The 20,781-nt window shown below is 40.9% G+C and overlaps 1 protein-coding gene across 7 annotated transcripts in view; it reads right to left on the bottom strand.

Annotated features, from left to right (window-relative positions):
- Positions 1 to 1,072: 1,072 nt before the first annotated feature.
- BDNF (brain derived neurotrophic factor) overlaps positions 1,073 to 20,781 on the bottom strand; it is a 59,350-nt gene continuing 39,641 nt past the window's right edge. For 3 of the 7 annotated variants that reach the window (XM_007497200.3, XM_007497204.2, XM_007497197.3), the window contains exon 2: positions 6,469 to 7,559. In XM_007497200.3, coding sequence (XP_007497262.1) covers positions 6,798 to 7,538 — 741 coding nt within the window. In that variant the 5' untranslated portion in view covers positions 7,539 to 7,559 and the 3' untranslated portion in view covers positions 6,469 to 6,797. Of the gene's footprint in view, positions 2,095 to 3,411; positions 3,498 to 6,468; positions 7,560 to 8,175; positions 8,470 to 8,534; positions 8,803 to 20,781 lie in introns of those variants that run through there. The other 4 variants (XR_001623118.2, XM_007497196.3, XM_007497199.3 and 1 more) reach the window with 4 other exon arrangements.

The raw sequence follows: 20,781 nt of genomic DNA, 5'->3' as shown, positions 1-20,781 counted from the left end.
TTCTAAAACTTCCTTTTTACTCCTCTAATTTAGGAGGAAATAAATTTACTTATTTCTACTTCTTACTTGTCTCATCCTTGCATCTCTGCCAGTGGGGGGACCCAAAGGATGTTCATGACTTGCCTGGGGGATGATTGCTCTAACCTCAAAGTACTGTGTCAGCCTGAGAGGATTGGCAGTGAGTCTTGTTACTTCCTCTTGGGACCAGGTAAGGAGAATCACCTACTGCTGATGCTTTTCCTGAGTGCTGACTCCTTCTGAGACAGCCTGAGAGTGCCACCAGCATGACCATTGGTTAGGTATAGAACTCCTCCTGTTCTACTCTATCTTCCTGGCTCTAGCATTTTTTTTTTTTAATTTGGCCTCCGTCTTGTTAAGTTTTTTTTTCTTCATAAAACCTTTACCTTCCATCTTAGAATTAATACTATGTATTGGTTCCAAGGCAGAAGAGCGGTAAGTGCTAAGCAATTGGGGTTAGGAGACTTGTCCAGGGTCACACAGCTAGGAAGTGTCTGAGGCCAGATTTGAAGCCCAGGACCTCCCATCTTTACCATTCTTTTAAATTAACTAGCTCTCTGACTATGGGGGAAATGGCTTAAAGTCTTGGGGCCCCAGAGTCTTAATCAGAAAATGAGAGAATTGGGATATATATAGATATATAGATATATATGTATATATATATATATAATATATATATATTCTAAAGTTCTTCTAGCTCCAAGAGTCAATGTTAATAATAATTTTTCACATGTATATAGACCTTCAGAATATAGCATTTCAAAGTGCTTCTTCTTCCCATAATCCTAAAGTGGGTGGTACTGATAATATTCTACCCATTATAGAAATGAGGGAATTAAGAGTCAGGGATGGAGGTTAAGGTAGGATGCTCAAGTTCATAGGGATAATCAATGTTGGAATATTAGAAGCCCAGACCTACTTTTCTGACCTTCTAACTCCATACCCAGTGCCTTTTCTTATTAAAGCAGCAGCATTAGCATTAGGGGAACTAAAAATGGAAGACATCCCTACCCACCCCCCAGCCTTCACCCCCAACCCTCTCAAGCAGGTGTACTTTTCAAAGAAGAGAAACAAACCCTCACAGAAAGTTGCTGTAACTCCAGGGTTTATTGGAAGCTTATAAACCACTAGTGGACATACTTACTCATACAGGAAGGGTTCAAGGTGCCATAGGCATTCTACCTTATTGCTACTCTTTGGCTCCTTGTCTTTTTCTGGTTTAGGGAAATTAATCTTTTTGTAGAAAGATTCTGAGGAAATCAGCTTTATCCAATCATAACTGACTCTTAGATGGGTGAAGATATTGGAGGCTATAGGGTTTTAGATTGAGGTAGTCACTGAAAGGAGATAGGATTCTTTGAAATGCACCAGTGTAAGGCAGACAACCTCCAAATCCTTTCAAGAAAACCAATCCTGAGGACTCAGATAAGGCTAAATATGATATTTGGTAGAATCATTTGGAGACAAGGGATAATCATGGATATTTATGAGTCATTCTAGCCATCTCTAGCTACATTCCCTCTTTCCTTGGTTGGAGGGTTGGGGAAGGTGGAAGGGGCCCAGCCTAACCCATCAGCATCACCAGGCATACGTAGATCTAAATTTAACCCTGTACTTTTGGAGTATTTGCTTCAGATTCTCTCCCCAGACTGAATTATTGTTCCAAGTGTCTGTCTAGTTAGACACTTCAATGAATCAGTGTATCTCTCTGTCTCTGGAACTACTACAGGTTAAGAATGAAACTTTAGTAGAAGACTCCTCTGAAATGGCCAATAGGTACAGAGACCTTTTATCATTGGGACAAAACCCACCAGATTCAAAGATCCAGGCACTGCTAGATTGCTAACAGAACCCCAAGAGAGTGCAGAAATCGATCATGAAAGATGGCCCAACATTGGTGAATTCAATGGCTATCAGAAGATACTTTTCTTTCTCTCACTTCATCTTGAGGAGAACTTCCTTGGTTACTTCCCAAGCATCCTCAGTCTCAAGCAATTTGGAAATCAGGGTTCATTCTCTTTCTTTACTTCACTCTTTCAAAATACTTGTCTTCCTCTGCTGTGAGAAATAATCAACCTTGGCAAAAGTTTAGAAAAGATGTGATTCACAGACTGGCTAGTGTTATGATGAGCTACTCAAAGACTTTTCTCTTCGTTTATAATACTTGGTGAATTTCTCATAAGGATTAGAACCTAGTGATTAATCTTCTAGTTACTTTTCCATCTACATAACAACACAGTTCCAATGTTTGTTATAACTTTCTTTATCCTTATTTATAAGGAAAGACAAGAGGGAACCATGTGTCTGTATTTGAAGTAGAAATGATATTGTTCACCACATTCTGGGAATAGATGGCTGGTCTTCCCTCTAATGGGAAGCCCAAAGAGTGGGAACAGATGACTTTTTCTTTTTTAATGGCCCTTCTCTAATTTAAAACACTTCCATTTATTTCTCTGAGATTTAGTGATAACTTTAAATGCTGACTAATTGCCCAGAGGCTTGGCAGCACTCATAGGGGCCCATCTTCTTAGAAATACTAGCTTATTATTGTTAGATGATGGCTACTCCAACCTTGGAGTCCTGCTCCCTAGCACACAAATTAAATCAGCATAATGGATATAAATAAATAAAGTCAATGGCACCACTTCCAAATGAAGGGCACATGACCTGGTTCTAAATATTGAATTTGTGTCTCCATCTTTCAGCTATTGACTCTCCAAACACACCAATTTACTCTCATTACCGTCAAGTAAACTGACTTTGATTTTAACAGTTACTTTCTAATTGAATCGAGCCAGCCATATTTGATTCATGGGTCCTGTTGTTGCTAGGATACATGGTTTGGAATTAGATGAAAAGCCATAACCCCAAAGGGGAAACTTCCAAAGTGTCAAAGGAAAATGACACCTACTCTTCCAATGCTGATGACAGGCTTGATCCAAGGTCCTTACCAGAGCCCTAAAGCCACATGGCTATTCTCCATTGCCCTCCCCTTGAAATAAAGCAGCCTTTGCTGGGGGTAGGGTGGTATTTTATCACTAAAACAAGTCAGGTTGGATCTTAAAGCAATGGATACACTTCTTTTTGTGAAATGTTTTCATGTTCGCTTTACAGTGAAGAGAAAAAACCCAGAACCCCCAGATTTTATGTATTTTGAAAATATATTTAAAAACATTAAAAATTTTCTATATTTAAACATATATTTATGTTAATTAGTACACTTAAATAGAACTTGTATTTACAATAAGATTCTGATGCTTTTAAGTTTTAATGCCAATTTTCTCAATAACAGAATTATATAAATAGACTAAAAATACAATAAATATTTATGTTTTACATGGTGAATAATATCTCTTTACCATAGAGAGAACAAGGCCACAGACATTTACTTACATTTTCAATGAGTTTCACCATAACAAAGCTTTAGGCCCACTGCCTGCCATGCATGAAACACTTCTGCCACAAAGACCACGGCAAGACTTAAAAAACAAAAACAAAAACAAAATGAAGAGTAACACAGAGAGATCTTTTTTTCCCCTTTTAAAACAAAAGTCTTTAACCAGTTAAGACCACCAAGCCTGTGAGTATGATGCTTTAGCTTGGGGATGGTGAGAGCCAGGGTGAACAATGGTTGAATTTCTCCTGGCATTTTTCGGAGAGGGTCAGTATCAACACACTGAGAGATCACGAGGGACTCCGATGCCAAATAGAACGTGTTCTCTTGTTTTGTTTTCCCCAAGAGGAATTAGGAGGGAATTTCATGTACATTAGAAAGTCTGAACACTCACTACGGTGTTAAGACACCATGACAAAGATGCATGAAAGGAAACCCACAAAACAAACCTAGGACAAATGGGGTCTTGCAGAGACTTTAGAAGACCAGTAACTTTCTTCTTTGAGGGCAGGTGTTTAGAAATAGTTCTTATGAAAGGTTCTCCTGAAATGAATGAGCAAATGTATGGCTCTATTAATGAAAGGATGGACAGATAGATGAGAGAGTAGGTAGACAGATGGATGAAAAGAAGTGTGGATGAATGGGTGAATAAATGGAATGGATAGATGGATTGACATTTTCTTTGCAGGTATTCTTTCCATCTTTGAGTTGGAAGTCAATGACCTTAAGTCCCAATGATAGGGTGCAGCTCCCTTTCTTGTCTGTTTTGTTCCACTACTAAAACAGAATAATACTTAGGGTCTTGTTTGGGTTTTTTTGCAAGCCAGGATATCAGAGAGAGGATTTAGGGTGAGAGGACAGAAGTGAATCCTAGCATTAAGTTTTCTAGGAGTTGGTTATTTAAAGGGCTAATGAGGTAACAGCCCAAGCTCCCAGTTTCTGAATTGGCTGTTGTATTAACTCACACTGAGGTAAGAGGGCTGAGTAGGTAGTGCCGATTTAGGGAAACCTTGCTATTGACCAGAAAATAGTAGGAGTTGAGGAAAATTGAATAGAACTCTGTGGGCATACTTGAACCGCTTGGAAGCATCAAAGTCATGTCAAAGTCTCTTTGGCTTCCTTTTGGAGGGGGCAGTGTGGCTTGGGATCAGAAGAGCTGGATTTGAGGGTCCAACGTTATCAATTTATTATCTCTATAACCTTGGACGAGCCATTTTACCTTCTGAACATGAGTTTCTTCATCTGAAGAATGAAAGAGAGATGGGGAAGGGCGGAATAACAACATTTGTAGTCCTAACCTCACAGAGCTGTTTTAAGAATCAGATGACATCATAGGAATGTTGTAGTGTAGGGGGCAGCTGGATGGCTCAGTGGATTGAGAGCCAAGCCTAAATAGGGAAGGTCTTGGGTTCATATCTGGCCTCAGACACATCTTGGCCATATGACCCTGGGCAAGTCAACCCCATTGCTTAGCCCTTACCTCTCTTCAGCCTTGGAACCAATACACAGTATTGATTCTAAGAGGGAATGTCAGGGTTTTAAAAAAAATAGTGTGGTGTATTTGGTAAACCATAAGCTGTATAGAAACATCTGTTATTGAGAGTTAGGCCTTTGGGAAATTGTCCTTATTTGTGTCTCTGATCATTCTGCCTGAGTCTTGAGAAATCATGTTCAAGGGTTTCTAGAAATACAGACTTGGGGTTTTGCTGAATGAACCCAATTTCAGAGGTGATCAAGATCTTCTTGTAGCAAATATTGTATCTCTCTTTGGATCTAATAAATTATAATGCTACAGCCAGATCTCAGAGTTCATGTCAGGCTATCCAGGTTTCCCCAGAATAAAAGGATATTTGGGGTGTGTGTGTGTGTGTGTGTGTGTGTGTGTGTGTGTGTGTGTGTGTGTGTAAAACTGCCTGAGCAAGGTCCTGAGTAAGGACCTCTTAAGCATAGTTAGATAACATAGGCACTTGAAGCATGAGGTACAAACAGCTCTGCCCATTTTGTTCCAGAGGAATTCCTGGGGAGTTCTTCAGGTCCTGCTCCTTTCTGAATGTCTCAAATGCCACATCTCCACCCTTGCCTAAATCCCAAGGACTACATGCAGTTTAGGAATTCTTTCCTCACCACACATCAGTAACCTACCTGACCCATCTATCCCCCAAAGGGGGGATCATTCCCTTTATGGGAAGCCTGCGCTTTATCGCTTCAATCTATGGGGTTCCTCAATGTCTATCTCAGGAAGCGTGCTCCTCCTCTGGACATTTCTTACTCCTATATTCCTGATCCTAAAAAAGTCTCACTGTGTCCCGCATGTGTAAGTCTTAGATTCCATGAGTTGTTTTTGTTGGAAAAGCTGTGGCTCTCCTTGCTTTGTGTGATGGACTTGATAGAACAAGATATTGTCATTAACTTACAGGTTTAATGCTTGCAGCAGATTTTTCTTCCTTGGGAGGAAAAACCAAGAGGGCATCCAAAAATCGGGTAGGGATGGTGGGAAGGTAACCCAGAAGCCAGAAGTAAAAATGCATGTGCCGTCAGCAAAATTAGGTCTTTTGGAATGAACCGGCCCCAGAGGAGTGTGAGGAGGATTTCCCAGAGGCCCAGAGATAAGGGGAAGATGAATATTAGCTTGCCCAGTTGCCTCTTTATTCATGTTTTCCAATAGGGTGGTCTCTATAGCAAATACCTTTACCATATAACACACAGGGTGGGGATTGCTTCTTTCCCCATCCCCTCTCCCATTCCCCTCTGTGAGAACTTTAAAAAAAAAAAACAAGCAAACAAAAGAAAAGGAACCCAATCCCTTCCCTCCACCCACCCACCCACCCCTTCCCCCAAAGCCAGGAAAGCTATGACAAACAGCACCTTGACATTGTTTTAATTCCAATGCTATCAGAAGTCAAAAGCATTAAAACAGAGAGAATACTAACAGGACTGAAGATACTTTACTGTCTAAAATGGAAACGGAATGTTTGGGTTCAAATTTGTTGTGTATGGATGTGTGTCTGTGTGTGTGCATGTGTGTGTTTTTCTGAAAGAGGACAGTTTATTATCAATTCACAATTAAAGCAGCATGCAATTTATTTATTTTTTTCAACTTTTTTTTTTAACGTTTTCAATTCTTGGCAACGGCAACAAACCACAATGTTATCGAGGAATGTAATGCAGACTTATTTTTTTTTTTCAGTTGTGCGCAAATGACTCTGTTTCCCTTCAGGTCATGGATATGTTTAATAAATAGATTGTAGAACCACTGTACTGTATAAACTTCATTTATACATGCAGTCCATAAAATTATTTTTTTCTTACTGAATAATTTACCCTGTTATGTATATATACAAATAGATAATTTTTGTCTCAATATAATCTCTACAACATAAATCCACTATCTTCCCCTTTTAATAGTCAGTGTACATACACAGGAAGTGTCTATTCTGATGAACCTCCAACCGACTCTCTTTTTATTATCCATGGTGAGCGCTCGCACGTAAGACTGGGTAGTTCGACACTGGGAGTTCCAATGCCTTTTGTCTATGCCTCTGCAACCTTCTTTTGTATAACCCATGGGATTACACTTGGTCTCGTAGAAATATTGCTTCAGTTGGCCTTTGGGGACTGGGACCTTTTCAAGGACTGTGACCGTCCCCCCCGACATGTCCACTGCAGTCTTTTTATCCGCCGCTGTGACCCACTCGCTAATACTGTCACACACGCTCAGCTCCCCTCGACGGGCAGGGTCAGAATGGCGACGGACCCTCATGGACATGTTTGCCGCATCCAGGTAATTTTTGTATTCCTCAAGGAGAAAGAGCAGGGGGGGTTCCAAAGGCACTTGACTGCTGAGCATGACCCTAGATGTGTATAAGTCGGCATCCTTATTCTCTTCCCTCGGCTGAACGTTCTGGTCCTCATCCAGAAGCTCTTCTATCACATGTTCAAAAGTGTCAGCCAATGATGTCAGTCCCCTTGAACCTGCCTTGGGCCCATTTAGACTCTCCAGAGTTCCGTGGGTCCGCATATTCGGGTAGGCCAAGCTGCCTTGTCCTCGGACACTGGTTTCTTTCATCGGGGCAGCCTTCATGCAACCGAAGTATGAAATAACCATAGTAAGGAAAAGGATGGTCATCACTCTTCTCACCTGGTGGAACTGTAGGAACAAGACAGAAAAGAAAAGGAAACGAGACTAGTTAAGGCTTTTGCTGGGACCCAACGTGGAAGCATGGCCCTCGTTTGGCTCAAGACTCAGTGATGCTCTGCAGGGTCAAGGTTTATTTATGCATTGGCCATAAACTCCAGCTGCGCACAGACACAAATTACTGTCAGTGGTCCATTATATTTAGTTTAATATGAAACAGAAATATGCAGTGTTTTCCCTGGGATTAGATCCTCGGATGAAGTATAAACCCAAGATTAGACAGCTGCTAAGTAAGTAAAAAATTGGATAAATGAGGATCTTTCTTTTCCCACCCTTTCATCCAGGGAGTTGATATTTAATGATCTCTCCTGGTGTTCCCACTATAAGAGTGATATCAGAAATGTTACTAAGCAACAACTGCAAATATACTAAGCAATGTTTTCCTGCCCCTTGCTTTAAAGTCAGTGATGTGCTGCTTATCCTGGGGATAGGAGATGGAAATAGCAGGGAGCCTGAGGGTCTTTCTGAGGACTCTCCTGAAGACACCATTCAGGCAGGCACAACAAGATAAGGAAGAACTACAGTTGGCTTCCCTGTTCCCAGATTCCCTCTCCCATATACCAGTTACCTTGAATTATAGTTGTTTAGCACTTGAAAACAAAACACAACAAAATTCTAAAGACTACCCAGTCCAATCCCTTCATTTTAAGAGGTGAGAAAACTGGGATCCCGAGGCGAGTGACACACCCAGGGTCACACAGCAGAACTGGGGCTAGAACCCTTGTCCCCTGACTCCTTGTCCAAAGGTCCTCTTCAGTGATAATACTACTTGGCATTTCTATGGAGCTCTCTATACACGATCGCATTCCATCCTCACATCCATCCTGTTAGGTAACCATTTTACAGACAAGGAAACCAAGGCTGAGGCAGCCCAAGTGACCCATCTGAGGTTTCACCCCCAATATGTGTCAGAAGAGAGATTTGAACCTAGGTCTTCCTGATTCTTAAGTCCGGCACTCTATTGACTACCACCGCATGCTGTTTCTCAAAGGGTTACCTCAGGCATGATTATGAATGTTGTGATGCTTTCCACCCCTGGATTCTGATGAAACATCCCCTACACAAACTGACATCACAATAGCAGTGTTTCTGTGTCAGAGTGAACTTGGAAGGACCAGGGTTAAGGAGAAATGTGGTCATTTCAGATGGATGTGATGGTCACTGAACCACATAGTCACTGAGGCAGAAGAAGACATCTGGCTTATTTTAACTCCCTGCCTGATGGATGACCCCTTTCTGCCAAACAATGAGTGACCCAGGATTGGCTTGGAGTCCTCTGGGGACTTGCTACCCATGGGAACTTGGGCTAGGAAGAGGAGTTTTCTGCCTCTTGCTTTAACCTCTCTAGGCCTTAGTTTTCTCATCTGTAAAGTGAGGAGATGGATTAGAGGAGCTCCAAGGTTCCCCTCCAGCTCTAAACCTATGACCCTACAACCTAGCACTTAGTGTCCTCAAAGGCAGCTCATTCCCCTTGTGGATAGCTAAAATTAGTACATTTTTTTTCTTAGACTAAGCTGAAATCTGCCTCTCTGAAACTTCTAATCATCCCTCACTCTTGTCTTCTGGAATCAAGAATAAATAAAACTCTCTTCTTTATGAAAGCCCTTCTAATATACGAAATGTCCACTGCCAAGTCTTTTCAATTTCTACATTTCAAGTTCAAGAATCTGAATTCAAATTCCATCTCTCCTTCCTGGCTGTGCTGTATACTATGACCTTGGGTCCTTAATCTCCCTGGGTCTTACTTCTCTCATCTATAAAATGAAGGGGTAAAGAAGGAAACACAGGTTTAATTGAGCACTGACTATGCCAAGAGCTTTATAGATATTTGAACTTCAAACCCACCCTGGCAGCTAGGTTCCATCATTATTATCATCCCCATTTTATAGTTGAAGAAATGGAGGTTATGTTTAAAATGAAGATCAAGACCCTTAGCTAGGATCACACAGCTAATAAGTATCTGAAGCCAAATTGGAATCTGGGTCTTCCTGACCCCAGACCCAATGTCTTATTCATTGGACCAACTCTTAGTTGACTTTTGGGATCTCTTCCAGCTTTAAGTCTATGATCCTGAGTTCATCTTCTCCCATTCTCATGTGGCATGTCCTCCAGGAAGCCTCACCACCATCCTTATTTGGATCAGGTCCAGCTTGTCAACATGTCTCCCACAATATAGTGTCCAGACCTTGACCCAGGGCTTCACAAAGAACTAGCATGAATTGCTGAAGGGCTATCAACTTCCTTGCTCCAGACACTAGACAAATGTCAAAACAACTAATCTCTAAAAGCCTCAATACACCATTAATAAACATTGAATAAGACATCCACAAAAACGGATCATTCTCATAGATATATCATTGTTTAGCTCTGGTGATCCCCTCATCAACTACTTCCTAATACTTTACATACTAAAAGCAAAAAAAGTCAACACCCTAGAAATGGACTTTTGGGGCTAATAGCCCTTTTAATTAGGAAATCATAGATTCAGAGCTGGAAGGGAACTCCAGGGTAAGAGAAATAAACACCCCCAAAACATCATCTATTACAGTCAGTTAGTCTACTTCCAGCCCCTTGTACAGATGAAGAAATCTGGAGTTGGAGGGGATCTTGGAAACCTTTTTACAGATTATCATTTTAATGGTGAGCAAATTGAAACCCAAAGAATTGGAATGACCCGTCCAAGGTTTCTCATGGGTGGAAATCGAGGTAGGACTTGAACCTGTTTTCTCTGACCCCAAAGGTTGTTCCTTTTCATCGTACCACCCCAGGGTGGATTTCTAAATTTCCATCACGGCTTCCAAAAAGCAGCCACATTTTGCTCATTTCTGCAAAGCTAGCTAAGGTTTATTTATATGCCTTTGAAGTTTTCGGGGAAGTCCCTTAGCAGCACACAACATTGCTTGTCCTTTCCCAGCTTGCCAGAGGGCTGCTCTATGTTTGGCTTCATGTCCTACAATCGTACTCTGGGAAGCCAATTAGAGAAAAAGAGCTAGAGAAGAGAAAACAATTGTACGAGACTGAGACCAGATTAGCATCTTGCAGGGAAGGACATCAGATTTGCTGACCTGAAACACTATGTCCATTAGTCAGATTTAGAAAAGGCTTCCCCAGGCCCCACCATCCCACAGGATCATTTCTGTTCTCACATCCACTGATATATGACTGGAATAAAGATGCATCCCCAGCATTCGCAGTAGCATAGATTTGGAGCGAAGAGGGTCCTCTGAGGCCATCTGGGTCAAGTCTCTCATTTTGCAGGTTAGGAAACTAAGGTTCTAAAAGAGGATGAGTGACTGTCCTAAGAACTAGACAGATTTTAAGTATCAGAGAGGATATTTGAACCCGGGTCTGCCAATTCCAAAGCCAGAAGAATTCTTTCCACTATCAACATGCTGCCTTCTCAGCATCTCATAAATGGAGAGAAAATGGGATATAATCTAAGGACAATTCTGAGAATGCGAGCACTGGCAAAGATCTTGGACATCGTTCTGTCCAACCTCTCCATTTAGCAGAAAGTGACCTGAGGCCTAAAGAAGTGAAGTGATTATTTTAACTTCAGAGAGCAAATTAGTGGCAGAGCTGAGCGACAAGAATGTTGGTTTCCTGACTCAGTCACTTCTCACCTTGTCTATCATAATAGCCTACTAGCTGCTCTCCCTGCTTCCAATCTGTTCATTTTCTTATCCATCCCATACCTTGAGGCCAAATTGATATTCTTCAAACACAGATCACTCCCCTTCTCGAGAAACTCCAGTGATTCCTTCTTGTCTTTAGGGTTAAGTACAAACTATTATTTTGTTTGGCATTCAATGCTCTATGCCAGGGGTTGGCAAATTATAGCCTGTCACTTATTTTTCAAGCAAAAACCACTCTAAGCCTGCAGGCAATACAAAAATGGGCACTATTTGGTCAGTTGACCATAGTAAGCACTTGTATACTTGTTGACCATCCAACTGATCAACTCATAATGGCAAGGCTTTGGTTCAGGGGCCACTGACTCTAGGGTTCTAATAAAATCTTTTCAGGTTTATTAAATATGATTCTCTTTCAGGAATTGTGTTCTGGTCATATCAGGCCTTTTCAATTTTCCTTGTATACAAACAGGTCATCTCTTGTCTCCATGATGCTTTGTATAAGCAGTCCTCCCTGCCTGGAATGAATTCCCTTCTCACTTCCATCGTGAAGCATCTCCAAATTCTTTCAAGGCCTAGTTGGAATACCACTTCCTAAAGAAAGCTTTTCCTTATCCTCCCAGTTGTTGGCAATTACTTTCTTTTGATTTTATATTTAGTTTTCTGTATATATAAACTGTTCCCCTTCCTCTATTCTATCCCCTAACAAAATATAAGCTTCTTGTGGGCAGAAACTTTTTCATTTTTTTTAATCTTTGAATTTCTGGTGCTGACACGTAAACTACAATGAATAAATGCTTAATTGAATTGAATTATTTCAATTCTCTTGCTGGGTTGTCTGCCCTCAATCCCATCCAGGAAATGTAAGAGGTAGGGGCAAAGGGGCAGAGCATACTGGATTTGGGGAACAGCTAGTACAAAGACAAGGAGATGGCAAAATGACATGTCTAATTCAAGGAACTCAAAGTAGGCCAGTGTTGAATCTATGGAAGGGTATGAAGTGTAAGAGGACCCATGAACCAACATGATGTTCTAACTCTAGTCAACAGGTGAAGACAAGAAGTGAAGTGTAAGAGGACCCATGGACCAACATGGTGTTCTAACTCTAGTCAACAGGTGAAGACAAGAAGTGAAGTGTAAGAGGACCCATGGACCAACATGGTGTTCTAACTCTAGTCAACAGGTGAAGACAAGAAGTGAAGTGTAGGAGGACCCATGGACCAACATGGTGTTCTAACTCTAGTCAACAGGTGAAGACAAGAAGTGAAGTGTAAGAGGACCCATGGACCAACATGGTGTTCTAACTCTAGTCAACAGGTGAAGACAAGAAGTGAAGTGTAGGAGGACCCATGGACCAACATGGTGTTCTAACTCTAGTCAACAGGTGAAGACAAGAAGTGAAGTGTAAGAGGACCCATGGACCAACATGGTGTTCTAACTCTAGTCAACAGGTGAAGACAAGAAGTGAAGTGTAGGAGGACCCATGGACCAACATGGTGTTCTAACTCTAGTCAACAGGTGAAGACAAGAAGTGAAGTGTAAGAGGACCCATGGACCAACATGGTGTTCTAACTCTAGTCAACAGGTGAAGACAAGAAGTGGGTGAATCAGGCCACGGGCTGCTCTTCCCACTTTCACAAGGAATGACGTGGTGCCTTCCATCATTAAGAAAACTTCTGTATCATTAATGAGCATGCACCAGTGTTCTAGAACATGCTGGTCTCACGTTGTACTGAGAACATGCTTACACAGATCCTCTCAGGTTTCACAATGGCCTGGTATTGCCATGTCCCTGGGAGGAGTGAACAGGTTTGGATAAAACAAGTAACCCTAATATTCTGAGGGTCAGCTTTTGGGAAGATTCTGCTATCAGCTTGGGAACAACAGATTGTTTTCTCTGGTGGGGAAGGATGGGGGGAAATGATGCATATTGTTTTTCTCAGTTTTCTCAGCCCCAATTAAACTACCTGAGGGCCAATTTACACTCAGATCTGTATTGGGTATAAGAAAGTGAGGCTGTAGATACTCCTTCTAGTCAGTCCCCATTGGAGAACTTCACATCAATTGGAATCCTTCTCTTGTTTGTCTTCTATTTATTCTATCTTCCATGACACCAGTGAACAATTTAGTTGTCTCCTTCTTTTATACCTCCCTTAAGGAATCAGTAAACACCCAATTAGGGATTTCTCTGTCACATGCAATGTTTTAATTCAATTTGACAAATATCTATCAAGTACCTTTTATTTCTCTGAAAGTCAATTTGAACAGAAAGCCAGCTCTAGAGTTGAAGTCCCACCACTACTAGCCATATCTTGTCAGTCACTCCCCAAGCATTTACTATGTGCCAATCACAATCTAAGGGCCAGAGATATAAAGAAAAGCAAAACACCACAGTTCTTACCCTCAAGAAATGTAATGGGAGACACTGCATATTAATAATGAGGTGTCTGCAAGCTACATGCAGAATAGATGGAGGTCATCTAAAAGGAGAAGCCATTAGCAATTGGGGGATTTAAGGGCCTCCTGGTGAATTTGGCATTTAAGCCAATCCTTGGTGTAATCTAGGAAATCTAAGAAGTAGAGGTGAAGGGGCAGAGCATTCCGGACTTTGGGAATAGCCAGTGGTAAGACAAGGAGATGGAAAAATGGTGTGTCTAATTCAAGAGGCTGAAAGTAGGTCAGTGTAGCATGTACAGAAGGGGACAAAGTGTAAATAAGAGCACTGGAAAGGTCAGAAGGAGTCTGGCTATGAAAACTGTAAATGACCAAAGATATTGGAGGTTATTGGGAGACATTGAAGCTTAGAGAGAGAGAGAGACAGACAGACAGACAGACAGACAGACAGAGACTGAAAGACAGAGACAGAGAGAGGGACAGAGAGAGACAGAAACAGAGGTGTGTGTGTGTGTGTGTGTGTGTGTGTGTGTGTGTGTGTGTGTACTAGGAAACTGTTTTTAAACTATAAATTGCAAAACAGTTGCTGAACTGCTCTGATAGGAGTTTCTTCACTGAGTTCTCTTCATTGATGACCAAATAGATTCCTGCACACAATTGCTAGCTGAAGGGGGGAATCTTTCTCGTCACCTCTTGGTTGAATTGATGACTATAGAGATGTAGAAACTGTAAAAATCCTTAACTCTCAACCTTAATTTGTTACTCTATACTTGGACAGATCTGAGGGTTCTCTGTGTGGGTACACGTTCCACATTTTCTTATCCAGTGTGGTTCTTGCCCATGTCTTTTCATAAATCCTGGACACCTTGAAGGTCTTCCTCTTAGTCTTTAATATCTTGGGTCATACCAACATAGCATTTAGGGTCTTTACTTCTCAATACATGATTGGCCTGCCTCCTTTCTGAGGCACATGCATCTTTTACATGACTTCTCACACACACACATGCCCTTGCAGGTAACATGCTACAGTCTACTTCTCCCCATCATATCGCTTCCCTTTGCCTGTAATTTTGATTCTCCCAAGAATCTAGCTGCTCCATGATTCACAAGTGTAGGATATAACCAAGGGAGCAAACTGTTGAGTTAAAGAAATGAAAGGGGAACAGTTTGGGATCCCCAAAATCATTGTTTGCTTCTCAACATATCCCAATCTCTTACTTCCTCTCAAATATGGCCACAGCTTACTATCTACTTGCAGTCCTCAAACAAGATACCCAAACTGATTAAAAAACACTAGATAAGTTGCTCATTCAATGATATGCCATAGTCTAAATTGAGGGGTTGGCCAAATTGGACTCATCTCTCGTTTTCACCTCTGATCATGTTTTTAGGTTAAGAATGGCACTGGACCATTTTGGCCCATTAGCCATGATCCCTTGGTCTAAGCTATATATATATATATATATATATATATATATATATATATATATATATATGTTTCATCTATTTTGATTTTCTCATGTTGATGATTAGACTAATCCTTTGCACATTTCTTTGGATTTATGAAGGAGTCTTTAAAGTATTCTGGGATAGAGACTAGACCTTCACTAGTTTGCGTACCCCACCTTCTAATCAGGCCAGCAGTTCCTCATCTTGCACTTCTTCCCTAGAACACTGAGAAATTAAGCTAATGATGTTAAGCATTACATTCATGAATATCTTTAAAATTATGTTGCCCCTAACATGAATCTTCTTCGTTGGCAGTTGGCTTCAGATTCAGTTAGTGTATTGCATGTTCTAGTGGGTCAGGCTCTGGCTCTGGTCTCAAAGGACCCTAGTTCTCATCCATATTACCTGTGTTACCTTACACAGTCAACTATCCTCTTGGGTCTCACTGTCATCATCTAAAAGGAGGAGTTGTACTTGGTCTTTAAAATCATTAAAAAGAGTATAAAAATTACATACATAAAAAATGCCATCTCTAAGGAATATGACCCTCTGGTTCCTGATGTCTTCTTCTTAAGTGCTCACATAATGAATCAGGTTCTGAGGTGGCTACTTTACCTTCACCATTAAGGTTTGTTTTTTTTTAACCCATAACTTCTGTATTAGAATAGATACTGTGTGTTGGTTCTAAGGCAGAAAAGCTTAGATGTTTCACATTCATCTTAGATGCAAGATGTCTAAAATGAAGCTCATCATTTCCCCCCAAACTACTCCTCCTCTCAGCTTTTCCATCTCTGCCAATGGAACCACCCAGTAACTCCCGATAACTAAAAACCTTGGATTCCCTTCCTTTCCTCTTGCTATCCCACTGCTACTGACCTTGTTCAGGCCCTCCTTTATCTCATGAATTGAACACAGTGATGATCTAATAAATGCTTGTTTACTGGCTGATGCCTAGTTCATTCAAACCATTTATTAAACATTTAATAGAGTATAAAACACTGTGCTAAGAGGTGGGTCAAATAATACTCTGAACCTCTTAAACAAGTATAGATTTTTCTTTTTTTTTAATTGAAATTTTTTATTTAATTAAATAATTTAGAATATTTTTCCATGGTTACATACAAGCATAGATCTTTTAAAAAATCTTAGTAGCTTAGAGAAGGGCTTAAAGCCCATACAAACACTCCTGGGGCTTCATGAATCTACCTGCTGTATAAAAGCTGACACAACACAGCATGGCTCACAGCAACCCAATGGGAGTCTCAGAAAGTCACTGGGAATAGTGCTCCCAGCCGAATGTGAAATTTCAAATCCTCTGACTTCCTTTTCCTTCCTTCCCTACTCTCTTCAATTAGTAGGCAGTCAATTCCCCAGAAAGTAGGACCGATTAACTAACAGCCTCCATGACGACAACTCTCATATTCCCAAGCCCTACTGTAGGCTGCTCAGGCCTTCTGCATGACCTATTTCACTGTATCATAAGAGATGTAAGGCATAAAGGAGAAAGGCATTATTGCTAAATATATTATGAGTTAATGGTATTTATCTATATCTATACATTTATAATGCTTTTATATACATAAAACCATCATTATATACATGTAAGTGCATAATTGTCTATTGAATTCCTTTAAAACCTAATTTGATTGCTACCTCCTTCTCGAAGCCTTCTATATCCCCGTGGTTGGTAATGAGTGATCTTTCCTCCCCCAGAAAATCTCTAATGTAATGCTAGGTATTGCAGTTTGAATGGAATGTTCTGTGTTTGTGTCCTATCTCCTTACTAGATTTGAGAGTTGGCTCCATTAGGAATTATTGGTTTATTTTAACTTTTTATCCCCCTGATTCAATAAATATTTATTAAACACCTACTATGTGTAAGGCTTACACTGTGTCAGGTGCTGGGGACAGATACAAAGACAGAGAAATGGATGGCAGAGTTCCTGCCGAAGAGGAGCTGTCATTTTACTACACTTAGTCATTGGTTTAATACAGCTATTCAAGAGATGGAAAGCTGATCTGAGACCAGGAACCCTGGCTTCAGATCTCACCTCTGACATAGCCTGGATGTGTGGTCCTAGCTAAATCACTTAAATGTTTGATGCCTTTAAAGTCATTGTTTTTATTTTTGCAAATGAGGAAACTGTGACATAGGGAGGTTTTAAGTGATTTGCCCCAATACAGAGGTTGAGACTTGAACTCAGGGTCTCTGGCTCCAAAGCCAATGGTTTTTTCCTCTGTACTACTAGGCACTGAGTGTTCAATGCCTTTGTGAATTCTCTAAGACTCTTAAACTGTAGAGGGGTCCATCTGCATTAGTAAAGGAAGCTTCCTCATCTGGGAGTTCCCCATATCATTGAAAATCACAGATAATCCCTATCCCTACTCAACAAACATTTAATTGAATATCAGAATTTTAGGGAGTTGGATGGGAGCTGAGAAGTTATCTAATTTAACTTGATCATTAATTTTCCTTTGTTAAATAAAGAGACAACTTAACCATGACCATATATTCTATGGAGGTTTCCATCCTTGGCCAACCCTACGCTGAAAAAAAATAATTGGGTATTATGTAAAGCTAAAAGGAAAACCCAAAGAAAGCTCTAGGAAGAACTTAGCCTGTGACAGCTGCATGCCTCAGAGGATTCCCCAAGGTGTTGCCTTGAAAACCTGTACTTGCTTTAGCATGTGTGTCCAAACTATGGCGCCTTCCATTCATGTTTTGTGGAATGCCTTCCCAGCCGTTGCACCACTTGATTCTCCCAATCACTCTTGGAGGTTGTCAGGGCAGGGATTCTTCTCTTTCAAGATGAGGAAAGTGAAGGACCAAGACATGAAAACTGACCCTGGCTTACATAGTTAGGAAGTGGCTGGCTCTCTTGCCTCCCAAATGAATATGCTGCCTACATGAGAATATGAGTTTCTATGGGAAGAGACAATATGATTGAGAGGCAGTGTAGGGTAGTGGATGGGATGTTGGTCTGGGGGTTGGTAAGACTTCCCTTTGGTACTTAGGAATGGTTTGACTTTGGGTAAATGACGTAACTGTTCTATGCTTCATTTTCTTCACCTCTAAAATGGCGGTGATAATTCAAATGCCTCTTTATAAAGTTGTCATGAGGTTTGGATTAAGTAATGAATGGGATGAATTAATGAATTTACTTTGCAAACATTAAAGAACTAAATAGCTATTATTATCATTAATTAGCCAGAGGGCATGGGTTCAAATCCTGATGCTACCATTGACTACTTCTTTGACCTCTCTGGGCCAATTTTCTTGTCTATGCAATGAAGAAGTTGGATTATAGAGGCTCTATAGTCTCTGGTACAATGGAAAGAACATTACATTAATGCTTTGGAATCTCACCTCTGATGCTTTTGACATGACGTTGGGGATCGAGTCAATTAACCTTGTGAGGGTCTCAGTTTTCCTACCGGTAAGGGTGGGTTTGGAGATACCGTCCAGCTCTGGCTCTATGGAGCCTGTGATCCTTAATCCATAAGTCACACAGAATAGTGGTCAGGCCATTAAATTAACTTGGACCCCAGGATTGGGAAAGATACTAGAACTGATTTCGTTAATATAGAGAAGTCCTAGATAAGAAAAATCCCTCTACCAATGCAGGTTGGCCCCTTTGCTGAAACTCAAAGCTTCAGTGAGTTGCCTTGAGCAGTGACTTGACTTGCCCAAGCTCTTCTTAGAGCCATTTTTTTCTTTTAGTTCTATGTAATATGCTTTGTGTATGTGTATGTGTATGCAGAGAGGGAGTTGGTCAGGGATGGAAACCTCCATAGAACTAGTATGGGTCAGAAGTAAGATTGGAACCCAGGTAATAGACCAACTATCTATCTGCTACTCTCAGAAATACACGTCTAAAACCAGGCAAGAGACCTTAAAAGTCCCCAAATGAACCTGTCTCTCAAGCACAGCACATCAGGTAAAAGTACCATTTAATTCAAGATTCGTAGAAAGAGCCTCTCACACAAAACGAATAGGTAGGCAGACACACACACACACACACACACACACACACAATTTGCCAAGCCATCTCCCAATTAGTGAGATAACAAATCCCTGAAATGGTATATTTCTGTCAGGCTGGAACCAATGACTCGATTTTCCATAATAACACTTTTGAATAGTGCACATTCAAAGATATACAACCACTTTGTGGGGATTTATTATTAAATTGGGACCTAGCTATAGCCTCATTATACCAGATATTATTCTGCAAACTGGTTACAGGATTCAGAGACAAAGCTCCATGGCCAAAACCAAGGATATTACTGAAGCGGTAATCGATAGAATTCAGACCAAAGGAAGGGAAAGCCTGGTTTGCTTTCATCTACCAGGTAACCTATAGGCTAGGCAGACAAAGAAAGTACAACCCAAACACCACAGGTGCCCAGGAGAGAGGACATGGCCAACAAGAAGGACCACAGAACTCCTCACTCATGACTGAGCCATTGAAGTTGGCCATCACAGGCTGTTATGGACCAACGTTCAGTGGAATACAGTTCACCTGTGCAAGTAACCCAGTGTGAGTTCCTCTCCTTATTGCTCCCTCTTCTAGAGATGTTTTACAAAGTTTCACAGTCTTGTGAGGAAGGGTAGATAGGTACCATCCCCCTCACATTACAGATGGGGAAATTGAGGCACCAAGGTGAGACTTGCTTACAGTGAATGGCAAAGCCAGGACATGAACCTGTGTCTTTGGATTCCAAGACTAGAGCTCACCAGTATGCCTGTCTTTACTCCTAAAGGCACTTTTAGGAGCTTATGTAGAGTTCCAATCTCTTCCCTGGGCCCTAATGTAATAGTCACATAGTCTGGTGGACCAAATTCTGAGCCTGGAATTAGGAAGATATGGCTTCAGATCTCTCCTCGGGCACTTATTTGCTCTTTCCTAGCCTCAATTTTCTCATCTGGAAAATAAGAAAGTTGTACTCCCTCACAGGGAAGAAAATGGACAAAAAACGCAGAATGAAAACCATCTTTGGATGTGGCCCACGTAGGAGTTTGTTTTGCTTTGTTACAAAGGCTTTTTCTTCTTTTTTCTTTTTAGTAGGGAGAGGAAAATGGGGGGGGGGAGGATAAAAATACTTTCAAATTAAAAATATTATACAATAAAATAAAATTGGGGGTAGATTAGATGTACTCTGGGGTCCCTTCCAACCCTAAATCTATGATCTCATGACCTCAGCATGCCTCAAACTGAGCTTATTATTCCCCCTCTAATCCAGTCTACCCTTTCTCATTTTCTTCCCTTTCTCCTGGGCTAAGATCCTCAAAATAATCTTTGACTCTCCTTTTTCCTGTATCCAATCAGTTGTAAAATCTGGTTAATTTTATCTTTACAATACGTCTGGCATCTGTCCATTCCCATTTTTTCCCCTCATCCTGCCACTACTCCAAGTCAGGTACTCCTCATCATTTGTCAAAGTTTTTCATTAATTCATTCAATCATTGAGCAAACATTTATTAAGAGCCAGCTATATACAATAGTTTTTAATCCATCTTCTTGCTTCATCCAATCCTTCTTTAAAAAAAAAAAAAGTCCAACAAACCTTAATCTCTTAGAATCGATGATAAGGAGCAGCGAGGGCTACACAATGGGGGTAAGTGACTTGCCCAGGGTCACATAGCCAGGAAGTGTCTGAGGCCACATTTGGACCCAGGTCCTACTGACTCCAGGCCC

Source organism: Monodelphis domestica, chromosome 6 (assembly GCF_027887165.1).
Source record: "Monodelphis domestica isolate mMonDom1 chromosome 6, mMonDom1.pri, whole genome shotgun sequence".
NCBI classification, from domain to species: domain Eukaryota; kingdom Metazoa; phylum Chordata; class Mammalia; order Didelphimorphia; family Didelphidae; genus Monodelphis; species Monodelphis domestica.
Note: the sequence above shows the minus strand (reverse complement) of the source record. Positions and strands in the feature narration are given on the sequence as shown.